At 49.9% G+C, this 19,718-nt stretch overlaps 1 protein-coding gene across 1 annotated transcript in view; it reads left to right on the top strand.

The window, feature by feature from the left end:
- The first annotated feature begins 467 nt into the window (after positions 1–467).
- Positions 468–19,718, top strand: part of EFCAB8 (EF-hand calcium binding domain 8) — a 59,744-nt gene continuing 40,493 nt past the window's right edge. Inside the window, exons 1-6 of the mRNA XM_013053406.2 lie at positions 468–645; positions 4,762–4,813; positions 7,031–7,184; positions 14,772–14,890; positions 16,484–16,587; positions 18,945–19,080. Of these exons, the coding sequence (XP_012908860.1) occupies positions 560–645; positions 4,762–4,813; positions 7,031–7,184; positions 14,772–14,890; positions 16,484–16,587; positions 18,945–19,080 (651 nt within the window). The 5' untranslated portion in view covers positions 468–559. The remainder of the gene's footprint in view (positions 646–4,761; positions 4,814–7,030; positions 7,185–14,771; positions 14,891–16,483; positions 16,588–18,944; positions 19,081–19,718) is intronic.

The following is a 19,718-nucleotide window of genomic DNA, read 5'->3' on the forward strand; positions in this document are numbered from 1 at the left end:
TGTGCCATGGGCCAAGGTTGAACAATGCTGTGTCTGGTCCAGGCCTCTCTGAGATTAGATTGAAGGACTCCCGTCCACTATGCTCTTGTAGCCTTCCTCTTTTCAAAGAACTGGAGCTCATGAAGAGGACAGTGTAGAGAGCTGCTGTGCCTTCCATGTCACAACTGTGGGGGCCAGTTGGCCTTCTGATTTTGGCCAATCCTGCTTTATCATAAGGCCCCCTGTCCTTTTCCACAGTTTCTGTGAGAGGTGGACACTGTGCTGTATACCCGTCATGGGCCGTGTTGTACTCCTGCTGTCCTGTCTGAGCGTGCTATAGTTCCTGTCGTTGCTGTAAGTTCGACTTTACCAATAAAGAGAATGTCTCACGGATGAAAGATGGCTGTGTGGTACGGTTTGTGGGATGGGTTCTGATATTCCATTTGGTGTTCTGCATATGGAAATGTCTCATTTTCCCAGTTCTTAACGTGGCCAGCTGACTCTGTGGTCTGGCGGAAGCCCTTGGAGTTCCGTAGTGACTTCATAGAGGAGCTCCTTGGGACCCAGGGACAGCGCCGAGATGTCTCAGTTGAGATGGAAGTCAAAAACCAATTTACCTCTGTCAAACAAAGCCAGCAAGGTTACCTGGGAAGAACCTGGTTCAGGGTGAGTGAGGGTTTGGGGTGAAAGTGGTCTCCCAAAGATTGGACACGTGGGTCCTAATATGCATTTGCCTGCAACCAGAGGCTGAATAGGAGGGCATCTCGTAGCTGTTTCCAGGACAGCCGTAACTACCTTTGGGTTTCAGTCATCTGCCGCTATGAATTCTTACACACTAAGTCCACAAACCAATGATTCTCTTCCCATCCTAGTGTGCTCCCCTACTGGCTGTTTCTAGGTTTGTGGTGTGCCCCACTCCGCTGCGCCCCTAGAGCCGGGAAGTGTGAGGGAGTAGATGGAGGCCAGTGGGGATGGTTTCTCCTGATTTTTAAGTGTTCTCTAATTCTAGACAGACATTTAATTTTTTTTTCTAAGATTTTATTTATTGATGAGAGAGCACAAGCAAGGGGAGTGGGAGAGGGAGAAGCAGGCTCCCCACTGAGCAGGGAGCCCAAAGCAGGGCTTGATCCCAGGATGCTGGGATCATGACCTGAGCCAAAGGCAGACACAACCATCTGAGCCACCCAGGTGCCCCTAGACTTCTCAGTAGAGGACTGGTGGTTCTCTCTGCTTCTTTTTCTTAACTCTTACCTTTTCTCTTGGGTGTCTCTTGCCCTCAACCAATACTTTTCCACTTGTTTTGGTCCATGAACATACACAGGTGTGTTTTGGTGAGACACATCACTCGTGAAAATTTTAGTAATTTGAAACAAAAATATTTAAATAGTTTTAAGAGTGGTATAAAGAACTCCCATTTGTCCAGGTGGACTAATTGTGAAAATTTTGCTTTATCATTATATTTGTTGAATATTCGAGAATAAGTTACATTGCACCCTTTTTGGCCTTAAATACTTGTGTGTATTTCCTAAAGACAAAGATTTTTTTTTTTTTAAGATTTTATTTATTTATTTGAGAGAGAGAGAAAGAGTGAGAGAGAGCATGAGATGGGAGGTCAGAGGGAGAAGCAGACTCCCCGTAGAGCTGGGAGCCCGATGTGGGACTCGATCCTGGTACTTCAAGATCATGACCTGAGCTGAAGGCAGTCACTTAACCAACTGAGCCACCCAGGCGCCCAAGACAAAGATTTTTTTTAAAGAGATTCTATTTATTTATTTGAGAGAGAGCACAAGTGGAGTGGAGGGGCAGAGGGAGAGGGAGAAGCAGACTCCCCACCAAGCAGGGAGCCTAGTGCAGGCCTTGATCCCAGGACCCTGGGCTGTACTCTGAGTCAAAGGCAGACACTTAATGGACTGAGCCACCCAGGCGCCCCAAGGACATTCTCTCTTATAACCACAGGAAACAACATTAATTTGATTGTTATGTAAGTGTCCATGTTCAAATTTCACCAGTCGTCCTACTAATGACCCTTAGAGGCACCCTCCCCCGACCCCCACAACTCTAAATACTGGAGTCCCTGCCCAAAGTGCCTTGAATCTGATTCTTTGTGGGCCTGTTGTCCAGTGCATCATTTTTGAAGGCAGCCCCCTAGGTGTGAGGTGGCTGGGGAGCAGTGAAGGTGAGGTGTGGCCTGCATGTGGGCTGAGTTGTCGCTGACCTGCCCCCATCCACAAGCCCCTTCCTTAACCAGGACAGGTGGAGTGTGGTGGGTTGAACAGAGGACTTAGAGGCTGGTTCTGTCCCCACAGCCAAATTCTGGCACTTAGCTGAGGAGTTCTAGAATTGTAAATTTGAACCTGGTTTTCCAGGTTGTTAGTGGAAAGTATTTGTCAAGGTAGGAGAATAGAATGTTTTATTTCATAGTATCTTAACTTGATTTCTAAGTACTTAAAACAACTCACTCTGTGGACCTATATTTGTTCTCTTGTTCTTGGCCCCGTAATTTTTAAGGGTAGTCCTGTTTATAAATGTGTGTATGTATGTGTGTATGTATACTCATGTTCTTATATGTATAAATCATACCTGTTTGTCATTCTTGTATAAAAATTGGCATCATCTCTGCATTCTTTTTTGGATCTTTTCTTACTTATTAGGACCTCATGGAAATCCCTGCTGGTCACCTGCTATAGGCCACATTCATCCTTTTGCAGGCTGGGGGGCATGTTTTGAGTGCAGGTGCATTGGTTCACCCTGCCGCATCTCTTCTACAGCCACTTGCCTTAGTTGTTACCTCTGCGAACGATGCTGTAGCGACCACTCCCAGCCAGTGGTCCTTCATAGAAGAATGATGTAGATCGCTACCCACCACCCAACCTGTGGCACTGGAAGAAGTCCTAAAGATGGGGCACCTGGGTGGCTCAGTGGGTTAAGCATCTGCCTTTGGCTCAGGTCATGATCCCGGGGGTCCTGGGATCGAGCCCCATGTCAGGCTCCCTGCTCTTCAGGGCCCCTGCTTCTCCCTCTCCCCTCTGCAAATAAATAAAGTATTTAAAAAGAAAAAAATCCTAAAGATGGCCATGAATGTTTTTTGACTTAAAAATGAAGAACAGCATGATTTAGGCTATAGACATCCTCCATAATATCACCTGGCAGAGATAACCACCATTAAATTTGGAGTATATTTTTCCTGGCTCTGTTTCTGTGCATGTGCCAACATACCCATACATAATATTCTTTCTTTTTTTCTTTAACAATTTCATCTATTCACCTGACAGCACAAGCAGGGGGAGTGGCAGGCAGAGAAGCAGGGTCCCTGCTGAACAGAGAGCCCAACACGGGGCTTGACCCCAGATCTGGGGATCATGACCTGAGCCAAAGGCAAGATGTTCAACCGACTGAACCACCCAGGTGCCCCCATACATGATACTCTTAACAGAAGTGAACCTATTAATCTGGTCCCGTAGCTTTTTTCCTCAGTGACCTTTAATGGCTGTGTTCAGTGGTTGTGTCTTTTTTCTTCTCTCGGTCTACTCTGAGGCTCCCTTCCTCCTGTCTTTTGTGTGTCTCCCTTACTCTTTCTTTCCCTGAAATGTACCGTCATCAGTTTCAGGCCCATATTTCCAGGTATTTGTTTCGCATTTCTAATTGGACAGCCCAGCATCACATGCACGAAGCCACTTTCTTTCCTTACTGCCTTTTCCTGGAAACTTTCCTGGCATTTCCCTCAGTTACCCTGATTCTTGGCTTCAAATCTCCTTTCCTTTGGCTCTTTTCTCTCCTTTCGTTTTTACATCTGAGCTGCTGCCAAGACAGTTTGGGTTGGGACACTGTTGGCCAGTCTTCAATCTTCCCTCCACTTATGCTGATGAGTTTCCATAATTGCCCTTCATCCTGCTCAGACTCCCTGGCAAAATACTGGAGCTTCTACATTCTGCTTCTGTTTCTCTCTCGTCTCTTCTCTCCTATAATTCCTCCCCTCCCCGCACCCACAGGAGCCCTTTGTCAAGCCAGGCTGGCTCATTAACTCTGTTCCCTGAGCCTATCTGGGGCTTGACTCCTGGCCATTCCTCTGCCCTGCTAAAAAGATCTTTGGATTCTTTCTGGTGAGACAGACTGACACTCCCAATAATCATAATAAAGTGAGGTCTTTCATCTTAATAGAGAAGCCGCTGACCCAGTAGAAACATGTCCTTTATGTTCTCTGAGTAGAACTCTGTGGACCGGGCCTCTCCCATACTCACATGATCCCATGTTGCAGTGAGGAGGATTCTGTCCTCCTTCCAAAGAAGTCCTGCCTCTAGGCACCTTGGAGGGCAGGGGGAGGAAGTAGAAAGTAGGGCCATCCTACCCCACCTCCGGACCGTGTGTTTGACCCTTTGGACATGTGCCTGCCACTGGACATTATTTTCCTGGTGTGTGAATTATATACTTGTTCTCCTAACTGCATGGCCTCCTAAGCCCTTTCTAATTCTATAGAAAGTGTGGCCTGATTTAGGAAGCCTTTAGCATTCACTTGAGAAGCCCCAGGACTTCAGTAGAACAACTGATTCCCACTGGGGGAAAGAAGGCTTACAGGGATAGGCTTAAGAAAAGCTTCCTGCTGGAGGAGCTCCTAGGGGAAAAGGGATACTCATTACATGTGTGCTGGAGTTGTCTGTGGGTACAGGGCTGCACCCCTCCACCCCTTGCTCTGACTTCTTTTCCAGTCTCTTGTGACCCAGCTAGGCTAGCCTCCCACACAGTCTTAGAAAGTTAGAGTAAAGTGACCATGATTCCCTATTCTAGGTCAAGACCAGTGTCTTCCGAGGACTTAAGAGAGAACCCTGAGTCTCAAAAGGTAAGAAAATCATTAGAGGTTGGTACAGGGGAGGGGCGTTCCTGAGCTACCCCGATGTCGCTCATCAGCTCAGAAGTCCGTCTGTTATCCATCTCTGCGCCAGGGTGGCAAACCCAGATACTCACAAGGCCAGGTAGGTAAGCTACCTGTGCATGGCAGCAGGCTGGTTTTCCCTTTGAAAGCACAATATTGGCCCAATGCAACGAATCAGAGGCTACCAATTTGCAGTCTGTACAGGGTCCCTCCTTAATTTTGTCCAGCCATGTTGCGGCTGTGGTGGGATAGGCTATACAAATTACCCTCAAGCCCGAGTATTTTGTGTCTGTTGTATGCTTGGGGCTGGGGACTAGAGAGATCATTAGTATAAGTTAAATGAAGATCAAATTAAGATAAACTAAATATGCCCTTGCCTTCAGAGAGCTCACTAGGAGACAGGAGTAATGACAGGATCTATCATTCATTGTGTAACTAGTCTGCTGAGCCTGCCAGCATGTCCGGGGGCCATGTAGGTACTACTACAACCCTGCAAGGTGGATAAATTAGCTTGGAAGTAAGGAGCCAGATAGAATTCTAGCCCAGAGCTCTGGGACTCCACAGCTGTGTGTTTCCCATCATGCCTCACTATCCACACGTATGGACATGCACAGTATCCTGCATGCATGGCAGATAGGAACAGAGTCTGGGAGCGTGGATTTGGCAGGGATGACTGTCATCTGAAAGTCATAGAAAAGCTCCTAGGAGGAGGTGTCATTTGAGCCAGGCTTTAAAGAGTGGGTAGGAGTTTGCGGCTAGGGCAGATGGTCTGTGCTGCATAGAGGGAATATGTGGTGAAAGTGGAATGCTTGCTGTGTTTGGAGATGGTGGAGAGCCATTGGTGTGCCCAGACTGTGGCATGGGCATTGAAACTAGAAAGACAGGTCCGGGCTACAGGGTCAAGGGCTTTGAAGGCCACACTCAGGAGTGGGCCGGGGGATGGTAGTAGTGGTAAGTAGCCTGGGAAATATCTGAGCTGAGGTAAAGTTATCATTAGATTTGTCTTCCAGAAAGGTGACTGATCCCAATGTGGAGAGCTGGAGGGGAAAGGAAAGCTAAAACTCTGGTCCCAGTGCGGGGACATCCTTGTATTTGTCCCTGCACAAGGCCAGTGTTTGGGGTGGGCCAGGGATGCAGGGGAGCAGGGGTTAGGTGTAGGAGAAGGATCACAGGAAGAATGAGCAGGAGGTATGGTAAGAATACATCTTTGGCATAGATGTATGGTGCTGAGATGTCTGATCCAGGGCCCGCGTGGCTGTGGGAGTAGTAGCTAGCTCATCTGTTGGGCTCCAGGAAGGCTCCACTTCACTGTGCTCACTCGTGTGCCCACAGTGCCTGGTGCTCAACAGATGTATATAGACCATGAGGCAATGAACAAAAGTTCACAGGAGGATGAGCACGTCTGCTCGTTTGATGGGGTTGGGGTGGGGACAGTGAGCCATCCAACTTCCACCTTGGTCTTCTGGCTTTTTGAACCAAAATCTTGAATGCCCAAGACCCAAGGGCAGTGCATTTCAGTTAGCAACAAGCACTCGGTAGTTATCTCATGGTTCATTCCCGGCATCCTTTGAGGGAAGCAGCCTTTGATGACCTGAGCCTTTCGTGACCCGAAGCATTGTGCTAAGTGTGTGTAGAGGCTACAGAGATAGGCAAGATAGGCTGTGTGGGGGCGTGGGGAGACAATGGGAGGAGGAAGCGGGAAGCCCCTGTCAGGGGTGCGGGAGCTTTGGTGTGTGTGACGATTTGATCTGACCCTGACCCAGGCGGGGGTCTGGGAGGTTCAGGACCAAATCAAATTGGCTGGGGAAGATGGAGCTGGATTCCTTGGGGTCTTGAATTCTGAGCACTGAAGATTGAAACTGAACGGAAGCTCCTCATAAACTGGGGTCCGGGTCTGTGGGAGGTGAGACCTTGGCTGTGTCCGCCAACCTCGTTGAGCTTCAGTCACGGCATCTGCAAAAGGGGAACAGTTGTGAACTCCCCAAAGTCAGGAGAGATGGTCTAGATCTTTCTTGGTCTCTCTAAGTCCAAAAGTGGTTAAGATTTATTCATTTGCCTAATTGTAACCCTCCATACCCTGTCCTCCCCTCAAAGAGTCTTTATTTCAGTAAGATGTGCTAGAAATGTTGAGCTCAGGAAAGCGACCTTCTCACTGCCCGGTTCTTACAGTCTTCTTTGTCTTAGATCACCATCCCAGGTGGATTCCACAAGAACGAGGAGCTTCTTAGCTCCCCAGCATCATCCGTCACCCTCAGCCAACATGAGTCTCAACTGTTTACCCCGCTACACATGGCCAAGGTGAAGAAGATGTTTGAGGATGACATTGCCTCGGCGGGAGGTAAAGCCTCCTTGCGGCTGTGTTTTTCTGGTTGCCACACAGGGTGGGAGCCATCCCTGGGTGTGTGCAGGGTTTAAGATTTGACAAGCAGTTTTTCATCTTTAAACTTTCAAAACTTTTTCTGTCATTATATAAATCTTATAAGCCTATCGGAGGCTCTTTCATATTCAGAAAAACAATACTAATCCTAATCCAAGCCCCCAGATGTAACCTCTGTCAGCATTTCAGTATATCTTCTTCCAAACATTGTCCTGCATGTGGTGTGACAATATTCTCGCACACTAAGTGGCTTAAACCACACCTTCAATGTCTCATAGTTTCTGTGGGCCTGGCGTTGGGCATGGCTTAGCTGGCTTCTCTGCTCAGGGTCTCGCTAGGCCGGGGCTGCGGTATCTCCTAGGGCTTGCCAGGGAAAGGGTCCATTTCCAAGTCCACTCAAGGTTGTTGGCAGGACTCAGTTCCTTGCCCCTGCAGGACTGAAGCCTTCCGTTTCCTCCTGGCTGTTAGCAGGTGACTGCTTTCAGCTCCTACAGCTGCCCACGGTTCCTGGCCACATGAGACTCCCCAACATGGTGGATTTCAAGGCTCAGGGTAGCTGGGGAGATCACCACTCCAGCACGATGTGTGCTGCAATCTTGTCAGCAGGCAGTCATGTCCACATGACTCCATTTCCTGTCTCCTCTGCCATATTCTCTTGGTTAGAAGCAAGTCATGGGTTCTGTCCCACTCACGAGGAGGAGGGAAGGTGGGAGGGCATGCACACGGGAGGCGGGCGTCCTAGGGCCACAGTCAGCTATGTGTATTTTCGTGAGTCTGTAATTGTATTACATATGTGATTTAAGACCCTTCTTTTCCTCTGGATGTATAACACCTTAAGGACTTTTATATATTATGTGTAGTCTTCCAAACCATCATTACTCACGAATGCAAGTGTTCTGCTGGTGGACTATGCCATTCCCCCATAGCTGGATATTTAGTTTTAGTTTTTTTTTTTTTTTAAAGATTTTATTTATTTATTTGACAGACAGAGATCACAAGTAGGCAGAGAGGCAGGCAGAGAGAGAAGGAAGCAGGCTCCATGCTGAGCAGAGAGCCTGATGTGGGGCTCGATCCCAGGACCCTGAGACCATGACCTGAGCCAAAGGCAGAGGCTTAATCCACTGAGGTGACCCTTTATCTGTCTTTAGAGCTAAATTTTTCACCTGGGGTGGGTGATATACATAAAGGCAAGTAATAGGAATACTTAAAGACCTCTTTATTTATGTTCCCTAAACTCTGAATACCAGCTCTGGGGAAATAGCTCCTGGGCCCATTAATATGACTTTTACAGCCATGCTGTGAAGAGGGCAGGTAAGGATATGAAATCCCCAGCTCATAGATGGATGAAGTGAGTGCAGGGATGATTGGTGTGTGTCTGACCCAGAGATGAGATGGCTCCTAACTGGAGTGATTTGGTGCTGGTGTTTGGCTGCTGGGAGTCGCCACCACTGTGTCTTGGAGGCCAACCTTGACCACAGTTTTTATCGTGTCTGTGTTTGTTTTGAGTAAGCAGTGTATTCAGGCAGTTCAAAAGTCAAAAAGTACTTTATCTATGATAACCTTTTTGGCATGCAGAGAAAACTTCTCCTTCGGCCCAGACTCAGCTGCCCAGTTCCGCTCCTTCAGGCCATGACTGCTTTCAGTCTCCTGTGACCTGGAGAATCTCAGGAGTGACATGGTCACGTCCACCTTTTGTATGCAGTGGCAGCCTGTCATCCATGCTGTTCTATGTCTTGCTTTCTTTCCTTGAGGTTTACTGAGCTGTAACTGACAAACTCGTAGCGTATTTGAAGTGCATACCATGCTGATTCATATCCATAGACATCGAGAAAGGATCCCTACAATCGTCTACTCCTGCCTTTTTTTTTTCTCCTGCCTTTTTTTAATAAAGATTTTATTTATTTATTTGACAGACAGAGATCACAACTAGGCAGAGAGGCACGCAGAGAGAGAGGGGGAAGCAGGCTCCCCGCAGAGCAGAAAGCCCAATGCAGGGCTCTATTCCAGGACACTGGGATCATGACCTGAGCCGAAGGCAGAGGTTTTAACCCACTGAGCCACCCAGGCGCCCCTCAGAAGGTCTTTTAAAGAGGTGGATCATGGGGGCACATGGGTGGTGGAGTTGGTTAAACATGCAGCTCCTGATTTTGGCTCAGGTCGTGATCTCTCAGGGTCATGGGATCGAGCCCTGCATCAGGCTCCGTGCTCAGCCTGACATCTGCTTGAGATTCTCCCTCTCTGTCTGATCCCCCTTCTTGTGCTCTTTCTCGCTCTCTCTGTCTAAAATCCATCAATCAATCATGAATCTGGGCTCCATAACATTTCTTGAAAACCCTGACCTGACCATCACTGCCTGTCTCAGAGGAAGAAAGGGAGATGCCTGGGTTCTCCTGTCTATTCTGCAAGTTCCCTTTCAGGGCCTTAGTTTCTTTATTTGTTGATTGGAGGTCTTTAAGGAGGGTCCATGGTTCTTTGTTGTTGTTGTTGTTGTTTTTTAAGATTTAATTTTTAAGTGATCTCCACACCCACCGTGGGGCTCCTACAACCCTGAAATCAAGCATGCTCCATTGGCTGATCCAGCCAGGGGCCCTGAGGGTTGGTCTCTCTCTCTTTTAAAGATTTATTTGTTTATTTATTTATTTGCACGAGAGTAAGAGAATGTGGGGGCGGGGGCAGATGGAGAGGGAGATTGAGTCCTAAGCAGACTCTGTGCCAAGTGTGGAGTTGGACATGGGGCTTGATCTCCCAACACTGAGATCACTACCTGACTACCTGACTACCGATCACTACCGACTACCTGAGTTGAAACCAAGAGTTGGAAGTTCAACCAGCTATACCGTCCAGGTGCCCCTGGTCTGTGGTTCTTTTTGTTGTTGTTGTTATTATTATTATTTTTTAAAGATTGGTTGATTCATACAGAGAGAGAGAGAGCACTGTCAGGGGAGCAGCAGGCAGAGTGAGAAGTGGGCTCCCCACCAAGTAAGGAGCCTGATACGGGACTCAGTTCTAGGATGCTGGGATCATGACCTGAGCCAAAGGCAGACGCTTAACCGACTGAGCCACCGAGGCGCCTGGTTCTGTGGTTCTTAGTGGGGGGTGCCCATGTATCTCCTAGGAGGTCTTAAAAATATCCACATGCCCTTGGCCCCTGCCTTTGGGGCCTGCCTGGGAGCACTTGCAGGCTGCTGGGGTGGAGATCAAGGGAGAAGCAGTAATCTGGGGGACCTGCAGCCCCAAGCCTACAAGCCAGTGTAGCACTGACCTTCTGCACAGGAGCTCCTGAGGGGATATGGGGGCGCACGCACCAAGTTTGCCGCCAGATTTGCCAGCTGACATTTCATCAAGCACAGCCGGGCAGGATAAGAATCAGTGTAGGTATGGAGCTTCCTGGGTTACCAAGCCCTCTTTCAGATTTGATTCAGTTGTCATGGAACCCTGTGGCTTTGTCACCTTACGTAGGAGGGGCCAGGCACTAACAACAGGCCCAAATGTAGTGGCCTGGGTGCCCTGACATGGACACCTGTGCGCACCCCACACTGAGTGTAGCACTTCCAATCCAAAATAAATGAAAAGAAGGCCCCTTCTGGGAGAGCCAAGGGCATAACCATGCAGTGCTCATACTTGGTGACTGTGCCCTAGGAAGGCAAGCACTGTGGGGCACACACATACCCCTCCACCCCTCCCCCCACCAATGGCAGAGGGAAGGCTAGGAAACATTTTCTTCTTCTTCTTTTTTTTTTTTTAAGATTTTATTTATTTATTTGAGAGAGAGTAAGAATAAGAGAGATCAGAGAGAGAGAGGAGTAGAGGGAGAAGCAGACTCCACACTGAGCAGGGAGTCTGATGCAGGGCTCGATCCAGGACCCTGGGATCATGACCTGAGCCAAAGATAGACACTTAACCAACTGAGCCACCCTGGTGTCCAGGAAAACATTTTCTTCTTATATATTTTAAATATTGCATTAATTTAAAAAATGTTTATAAGTATCTAAAAAAATAGAGGTAAATACTCCATAATCCTACATCTTAGCTTTACAAAGAAAGAGAAAGGCGAAGTGGGAGTTTCCCAGGAGAAGGTGGGGAGGGCAGAGAATGGCAGAGGAGAGGTGCAGGGGTGTTGCTGTGCTGGGGCAGGGCTGGGAGGGAGGCAACCACAGAGGATGTGGGTGCACCTGAGCCCTGGCAGCAGGTCTGACAGGGAGGTGACTCTCTAGAGCTGCTGGAGAAAGTGTCTTGGCCAGAAGGGGATTGGCTTCTCATGTGACCACTACACCAAGCGTGGTAGACATTATAATGGAGACAAGGAAAGCTTCTGGTTTCAAATCCTCCTGGTGCCCTTGTGTGTTCTTGGGCAAACTCCAAACCTCCCTGTGCCTCTGAGTCCTCATCTGTAGAATGGAGAGAATAACAGTACCTAACTTCTAGGTACTGGTACTGTTTTTTTTTTTAAAGATTTTATTTATTTATTTATTTGATACAGAGCATGCACAAGCAGGGGGAGTGTCAGGCAGAGGCAGAGGGAGAAGCAGGCTCCCCACTGAGCAGGGAGCTGGACATGGGGCTCGATCCCAGGACCCTGATATGACCTGAGCTGAAGGCAGATACTTAACTGCTTAACTGAATGAGCCACCCAGGTGTCCCTGGACCACAGGATTCTTGTGAGGTTTCAGGAGGGAGGTCACTGGAAAGCCCTCTCAGGTCTTGAGCTTGGTGGAGGTAACACCATTAGGAGAGATGCTGGACACAGGAAAGGCCAGTGTCTAGTGGAATAAAGATAATAAACTGGATTTTAAGGATGCTGAGTTGAAAGGGCAAGGGGAACACTTGGGAACCGTCAGAGATATGGGAGACACATTCTCTCCTGAGATGCAGAGATGGTTGAATAGGCAAGACCACTAAGGAGAGTGTCAGAAAAGCAAGGGACAGTGATGAGAAGAGCTGAGGCACATGCCTGCTGAATGACAGGGCAGGGCAGGCAGCAGAACCTGGAGGAGACCAGAGGGACCAGTGGGGTCACTGCTTGAAGGCAGGAGACCCCAAAGGCAAGGAAGGGCACCATTGGGTGTGGTCTGAGGTCTCTGGTGGCTGAGGAAGAGGTGTCAGGGAGTGGTGGGCAGAAGGATGTCCAGTGCTGGGGGGCAGAGGGCACGTGCCAGCAGGGTGCAGGCAGAAGAGAGGAGGGTGGCCGTTAGGGTGGGCCTTCGTCCCCTGAGGAAAGGGCCCAGGACCACCCAGGCTGGGGAGGAGACGGCTGTCAGAACACCCCTCTAGTCTTCTGAGCTGGAGGGGGCGACAGTCAAGGTTCTCGAGATCGGGCCCCCCATTGAGCTCTGCGCTGGGTGTGGAGCCTGCTTAAGAACCTCTCTGCACACGCCCCTCTCCCACTCCTGTTTGCCCTCTCTTAAAAAAAAAAAAAAGAAAAAAAGAGTTAGAACAGCTGGCTGAGCTCAGAGGCGCAGGGAAAGGCGGTTAGAGAGTTCATCCTGAGAGCAATTCAGTTGTAAAATAATATGCATCTTTACACCAAGACATCATTTACCTCCCACAAAATGCACGGGTTTTGGGGTCCCGCTCCAGGAATCTGTCACATGCGTGCATTCATGTAACTGCCGCCCAGATCAAGTTATAGAGCCCTTCTTGCTCCCCAGAAGGTGTCCCCCTGCCTGATCCTGGTGGTGACCCCCTCCCTAAGGAAGTGATATTTCCACATGCAAGGTTTTTTTTTTTTTAAGATTTTATGTATTTATTTGACAGACAGAGATCACAAGTAGGCAGAGAGGCAGGCAGAGAGAGAGGACGAAGCAGGCTTCCTGCTGAGCAGACAGCCCGACTCGGGGCTCGATCCCAGGACCCTGAGATCATGACCTGAGCCAAAGGCAGAGGCTTTAACCCACCGAGCCACCCAGGTACCCCACATGCAAGTTTTTGAGTGATCAATTAACCATTTGGCTTGAGGCGGGTGAGAGCTGCTTTTCTGAGGGGCAAGGGGCCCTGCCTGGATGTCACAGTGTATGTTTCCTTTTCCAAATACCTTTGTGTCTATTCTCTTGTTATTTCCAGAGAAGTGTTTGGCAAACTGTTGGTAAGAAGTGTATTGACACAGCATGCTGGTGAACAGTCTCTATGGCTTCTTATACACCTGTGCAAAGAGCGAGGTGTTCTCTGTAGTGCTCTAGAGAGGGATTTGTTCACTCCTCTCATACATGGGAGGGCCAGATTGCCAGGGTCAGTCTTGGGCGCCACCCTGTGACCTTGGGCGCATGACCTCACCTCTGTGCCCTGCAGTTTCCTTATGAGTCCCTCTCATTAAATGGCCAGTGTGAATAAACACAGAGAAGCACGCGATATCATCACGCCCACATCCTAGTGCCAACAGCAGCACTCGGGGAACAAGCGTGTGCTGTGTGCCAAGGACCCAGTGATGGAGGGCACGGGCTCACCCTGCACTCGCAGAGCTCACTGGCTAGAGCGGTGACGAGGAAGGTCAGGGGCAGCAGTGGAGCCGGCTGGTGGGGGTAGGGGGCCTCCCTAGATAGTCCTCAGGAAGGCTTCCCTGCGGAAGGGACCAGATGGTGCAAAGGTCTTGAGGAGGGAGTGTGCTTGGTGGTGTGAGAAACAGCGTGGGGACATTATGGCTGGAGCTGGGAAAGAGGGGGATGGCGGTGGGAGGTGAGGTCTGAGCAGAGCCAGAAAACGCACAGCCTTTAGACTGTGGCAACGATTCCAGATATGTGGAGGGGACTTTAGAAGCACTTTTTATAGACTGGGATTATAAAAAAAAAAAAAATCTAGGTGGGGATATTGGCCCATTGGCAGACAGATTCCCTCATAGTCACGAGCCCAGCTTGGGGAAAGTATTTTCTCCAGACCTCTGCTCTTCCAACATTCCTTCCAGCCAATGCTGGCCTTTTAATTGCCTTTATTTTTTAATTTTTAAAAAGAATTTATTTATTTATTTGAGAGGGAGAGTGAGAGCAAGAGAGTGAGCCCAAATGGACAGAGGGAAAGGGAGAAGCAGACTTTCCCTGAACAGGGGACCTAACGCGAGGCTCGATCCCAGGACTCCAGGATCGTGACCCGACTGAAGGCAGATGCTTAACTGACCGAACCACCCAAACCCTTCGCTGCCTTTAAAAGACACAAGTCACCTCTCTCTCTGTGTATTTGAATTAATTTCTGTCTCTCTGTTAAAATTATTAGCCTTCCCTTTCGTCTTCCCTCTTTCCCTCCCTGCCTTCCTTTTTTTTGAGTTTTCATTGTCTCAGTGCCTGTTTTATTTGTTCAGAAATGGGCTCTGATCTTCCTCAGTATCCCCGCACCAAGCAGTGCTGTGGGGCCACCGCAGTGCTCCAGGCGTGGAAGGTGTGCGGCAAGTACCTGTGGGCTGACTGAACGCCACACAGAGAGAGGGGATTCAAGGGACAACCCAGCCAACACGGTTCTCTGGGTGCCCTCCCTCAGCACTGAGACACCCAAGAATACCGTGGCTGCTGATAGGACCCAGTGACTTCCCATGACGTGGATGATGTTCTTTCTTCTCTCTTGAAGCCATGGACATGAAGGCGTTCGTGAAGGCCATGAAGAAGATTCTGAGCAATATGTCAGATGAGATCCTAGAGGTGCTGTTTCTGAAGGTGGACACAGACTGTAATGGCTCCATCACCTGGGTGAGGAGGATGCCCTGCTGCCTCAGGAAGCTGGAGGGAGGCTGAGGGGTCCAGGTGTGGCTGATCCATAGAGTGTGGAAGGTTGAAGATGGGGAGGTGGTCAAGGCATCAGACAGCTTCTTGTGGATTCTGGGATACTTAGTGGGTAGAGAGAACCCTCCTGAGACTTCAGTAAGCAAGCTCATTGGAGCTCATTCTTCTCCTGGGGGATAGGAGAGTATATGACAAATGTCATATATGAGACCTTCCAGGGCGCAGACGTGAGCCGTAAGGGCACCACCCACCTGCCAGCTGACTCTCCTGCACACCAGGCCTCCCATTTAGTCCCAGCAGGTGCCATGACCATCTCATGGCCCTTTCTGGTCGCTCAGCCAACAGACAGACCAGTGGTTATTCAATCCAAAAATGCCAGGGTTTTAGAGCAGATTATTTTTCCTGATTCTGTATGTTTTACAATGAGCAGACTTACCATTTAAGAATATAGAATACAGAAGGACACAGAAAAGTAGAAAACAATAGTCTGATGTGTTGACGTAGCAATGCCAACAATGATAATAACTAGCCTTTAACCAGGCATTGTGTTCTAAGCACTTTATGTACCATTTTACTTAAACGTTACAGGAATCCTACAGAGTAGGTGTTCTTACTTACTTTCATTTTACAGATTGGGAAACTGAGGCATGGAGAAGTTAAGAAACTTGTCCAGACTTACAGAACTTGTTAGCAGCTGAGCCAGTCTTCAGACCTGGGGAGTTTGCCTCAGGAGCCCGTGTGTTAAAAATACTCTGTCATTCCTCCCCTCGGCTTAGGCATATATTCTGTTTGTTTTTTCTTTCATTTCTCCTAATATTCTACAATAAACATATTTCCAGAGTGCTCTGCTCTCTACACAGTGAGCTTTTTTTTTTTTTTTTTTTTTTTAAGATTTTATTTATTTGACAGACAGAGATCACAGGCAGGCAGAGAGAGAGGGGGGGGGGGATGCAGGCTTCCCACCGAGCAGAGAGCCTGATGTGGGGCTTGATCCAAGACCCTGGGATCATGACCTGAGCTAAAGTCAGAGGCTTTAACCCATTGAGCTACCCAGGCACCCCTCTACACAGTGATCTTAATAACTCCCTCTATCTTTATAGGTTCATAGGGTGGCCTGTTTGGGCCTTCATGAGGCGTCAGTAGACTCTAGAGTTGCCCTCTGGCCTAGCTTCTGGGTCTTCCCTTGCTGTTAACTTGTTAGATGAGCTGGAACAACCCATCTCTACTTTTATGGTCCTCAGTCTTATTATCCATAAAGTAGGGTGGATAAAGAGATTTGAACAAGATGTGGTGGTGATTCAGAGAGGTACTTAGCATTACAGAACGGCATGAAGGAGGGGGTGCTGCTATCTACTGCTGGTAGACCCTTTTCACATCCCAGATGTGTAAAGGGGCTTGGCTGCTCCCCTGGGCTGGCCCCAGGACACAGCTTCCAGAGAGCCCCTTGGAAGGGGCTGGGAAAGATGGGGGAGGGCCTGGAAGCCAGGCGTCGGTTCCCCAAGGCCAGGGCTCTGACAGCTTGGCCAAAGCTGTCCTGCCTGGCATTTCTTCCCGAGGCAGCAGAAGTATGTGGATTACATGATGCGGGAGTTCCAGAGAAAGGAAAAGATGCAAGCAAGCCAGTACCGCCTGCGCTTCCACCTTCCCATGAGGATCATCCCCCTGTAAGGAGCCTCACCCCGGCCGGAAGGGGGAGGTGTGTGAGCATGGTGGGGCTGACCCTGGAGCGAGCGCCCCTCCTTAAGTCACTCCTTGCCGGGCCACCAGGACTGTAGGCGTGCCTGAGCATTAAGGGGGGTGACGTGTCTCCACTCTATAGACAAGGAAACAGGTTCAGAGAAGTCAAATGACAGCAGTGGGGTTGCTCTGTTTTGACCCTCCCTGCCCCATGCGCTGCTCCTCCTGCTTCTTTCCACTGTGGGTGCTGAGTGGGCCTGGGGCATAGATCACCGGGCACAGATGGCTCACGTGGTGGGGAGTAATAGCCATTATGGGGAGCTGCTCCTGCAGGCCCCACCAGGCCTCAGTCGCACATGGCTGCCGGTCATTCCTGGAGCATGTGGCTCTGTCCCTGCCTTGACTCCCTCCCGACTCTGCCTGTTTGCCTCCTCCTCATGGCTCCTCCCCACCGTGCCCTCTGGACCTTTACCTCATTTTTCTGTGCGGTGCTCTGCGTGCTCCCGCCCCTCTGAACTCCCTAAAAACCAGAAGCCCTCCAGGGGGTCCAGCCAATGGCCCAGGCCTCTTCCTGGAGTCCCTTTCCCGGAGGCCATGTGGGGGTTTGTGCACCTCTTGCCCAGAGCAGAGAGCTCGTCCTGTCATCCAGCGCTTGATGGCTGGCATTTGTGGCGTGGTTAGGAGCAGCTATGGCTGGGTCTGTCCTCGGACCACCCCCAGAGCAGGCTATGAGGAATACTGTGAACCAGAAGTGGTCTCTGCCTTGGAGCACCTGGAGATTCAGAGAGATGGTGTAATGAAAACCAGGAAAGGACTGGTCTAAAAGAATTTTGGTCAAGATTCAATTGAGGGATAGCCAGTAAATATGGACGGTGAAGGATTTTATAACCATACATTATGATCTGAAAATTCTGCTTGATGTGGCCAAGCCTTCGCGGGTCTTTATTTCCTTAGGACATTCAGATTTCCAAGGCTGTTTCAAGGACCAGAACCAAAAATGTCAAGAAGCCTGTCTCTATTTTCCCCTATTTGTTTGCTCAGCCTTCAAGTCCAGAGAGCATTTCCAGCTTGGCAGAGAAAGTAGCCATGTACTATTTCATTACCTTCATGAAAGCATCATCTTTTAAGTTGGCCCCCCTTTCCTGAACCTGGGCCAAGATCACTGAACTCCCCCTCCAGGGTACTGCTGCAGTCTTGGCAGGTGGAGGTGCTGTCCCTGTCCCTGTAGGGTAACACCTCCAGAGGGCTCCTCTCACTTCCCCTGGCTCTCACCTGTCATGTAGACCCCTCAGGATCACATGGCCCTGATGTGACAGGTGGCCCTGGGAGTGATGCTTGAGGGCAAACCAGGCAGCACTGTGGGCTGCAGGAGTGAGGGGTGGGGATGGTAGTGGTGGTGGGTGAGAAAGGAGCTGTGTCCAGACACACCTTCACTCTCTCGAACTGCTTCGGTGGTGGAATTTCACAGCAGTGTGGGGTAGCCTTCAGCCGCAGGTCACATGGCGTCCACAAGGACATTTGGAAAGGGCTCTGGCTAGAGTAGGGATGGAGGTGCTTAGGTTCTAGTTTGAATTCTGCACAGAGTCAGGACAAAACTCCAGGCAAAATCTTATTCCCTGGGTCCCTTTGAGGTGAGTAGCATTATCTGCCTGCTGGGGCCTGGAGATGTGGGAACACCAGGTGGGTGAGTGCGTGCTGTGCTGTGTCCGGGGGTCAAAATGAAGCTCCTGTCAGTGGCCAGCTAAGCCTGCCAGCTTAGCCAGCGTGGGGCAGGAAAGACGACATCCCTGTAGCCTGCTGGAGGGCTGGGTGGTGGCGTTCCGTGAGGCCAGGCCTGCCATGGGAGTCCTTTGCTGGGCTCGGGTCCTGGCCTTGGAGAGGAGGAGTCAGGTACACGGGGTTCTGTGGGATACATTGTCCCTTGTCCACTTTTATCTCGTGCTTGGGCTATACTCCCTTCTCTACCCCGAGTTGCCAGAACCTGTTATGAAAGTTTCAGGGGCACGCTCCCCTCCACTCGCCTCCTGTAGAGCATTTTTCTCAAAAAAGAAGGTTTGCAGAAGACCTCCATTCTTTGCCTCCCCTGATCCTGTCGCATCACGAGGAAGCTAACTGGCTGTGTGACAGGAGAAGCCCGCCGCTGGTGCAACCCTATCTCGTATCAGCAGCCTCCTCGGGTCTCCTTGCCTTCCGGCCACCACTGATAATGGCCAACGCCCGCCTGGCAGAGTCACGGGTTGGGTGTGCGCGCCCGTGAGGGGAGCCCCCCCTTGTTTGCTTTCATCTTCCTCCTCTTCCTTCTGTTTTTGTTTGAGTCCTTCTCTCTCCCGGTCACCTTCCACAGGAACCATGGATGTGAGATTGTGAAGGTGCAGTTTTTAATGCAGCGGTTCAAGAGGACAGGGCATCTTCTGACTGTCACCAAGGATGGGATCTTGCAGATCTGGTCTGAGGGCTACTCGCTGCTTAACTCCTTTAGGGTGAGGAGGGCCCACCCGTGGAGCACACAGGAGGTGGTTGGAGAGCCTTTGCCTTTGTACCCCGATAGGGAAGGTGACCCCGACTCAGAGTGCGTTCAGTCATGGGGTTCATGGTATAAGTGACTGCATTCACTGCTCCGGGGGCCAAGTTCTGGCTTCACTGTGGGACTGGGACCCTCAGTGAACTGAAGACCCTTTGTCTTCTGTAAGCAGGACGACATCTGGGTGTCCATTCTACTTGGATACCCAACAGAAAACTTATACCCAATTTGTCCGAACAGAATGTCGCTCTAGCCCTCCCTGGTCACCAGGGAGGTGACTTCTCCTGGGCCCCATCTCGCGGAGTGGTGTCATCACCCACTAAGGTTCCTGTGTTAGAGATCAGCCCCCTCTCCTCTCCCTGTCACAACCACTCCATCACCAGGTGCTGCTGATTCAAATCCTTCACCTGGACCAGGCAGAAAATCACAATGGTTGGGAGTCTGGGCTCTGGAGTTCTTGTTAGAACCCGACACTGCCACCTTTTAGCTCTGTGACCTTGGACAGTTAGTATATATCCCTCTGTGCCTCAGTTTCTAAGTCTGTCAAATGGGGTCATCATGACCCCCTCAGGCTGCTGGGAGGATTTAATGACATAA

Source organism: Mustela putorius, unplaced genomic scaffold, assembly GCF_011764305.1.
Source record: "Mustela putorius furo isolate JIRA1106 unplaced genomic scaffold, ASM1176430v1.1 tig00000743_pilon_pilon_pilon, whole genome shotgun sequence".
NCBI lineage: Eukaryota > Metazoa > Chordata > Mammalia > Carnivora > Mustelidae > Mustela > Mustela putorius.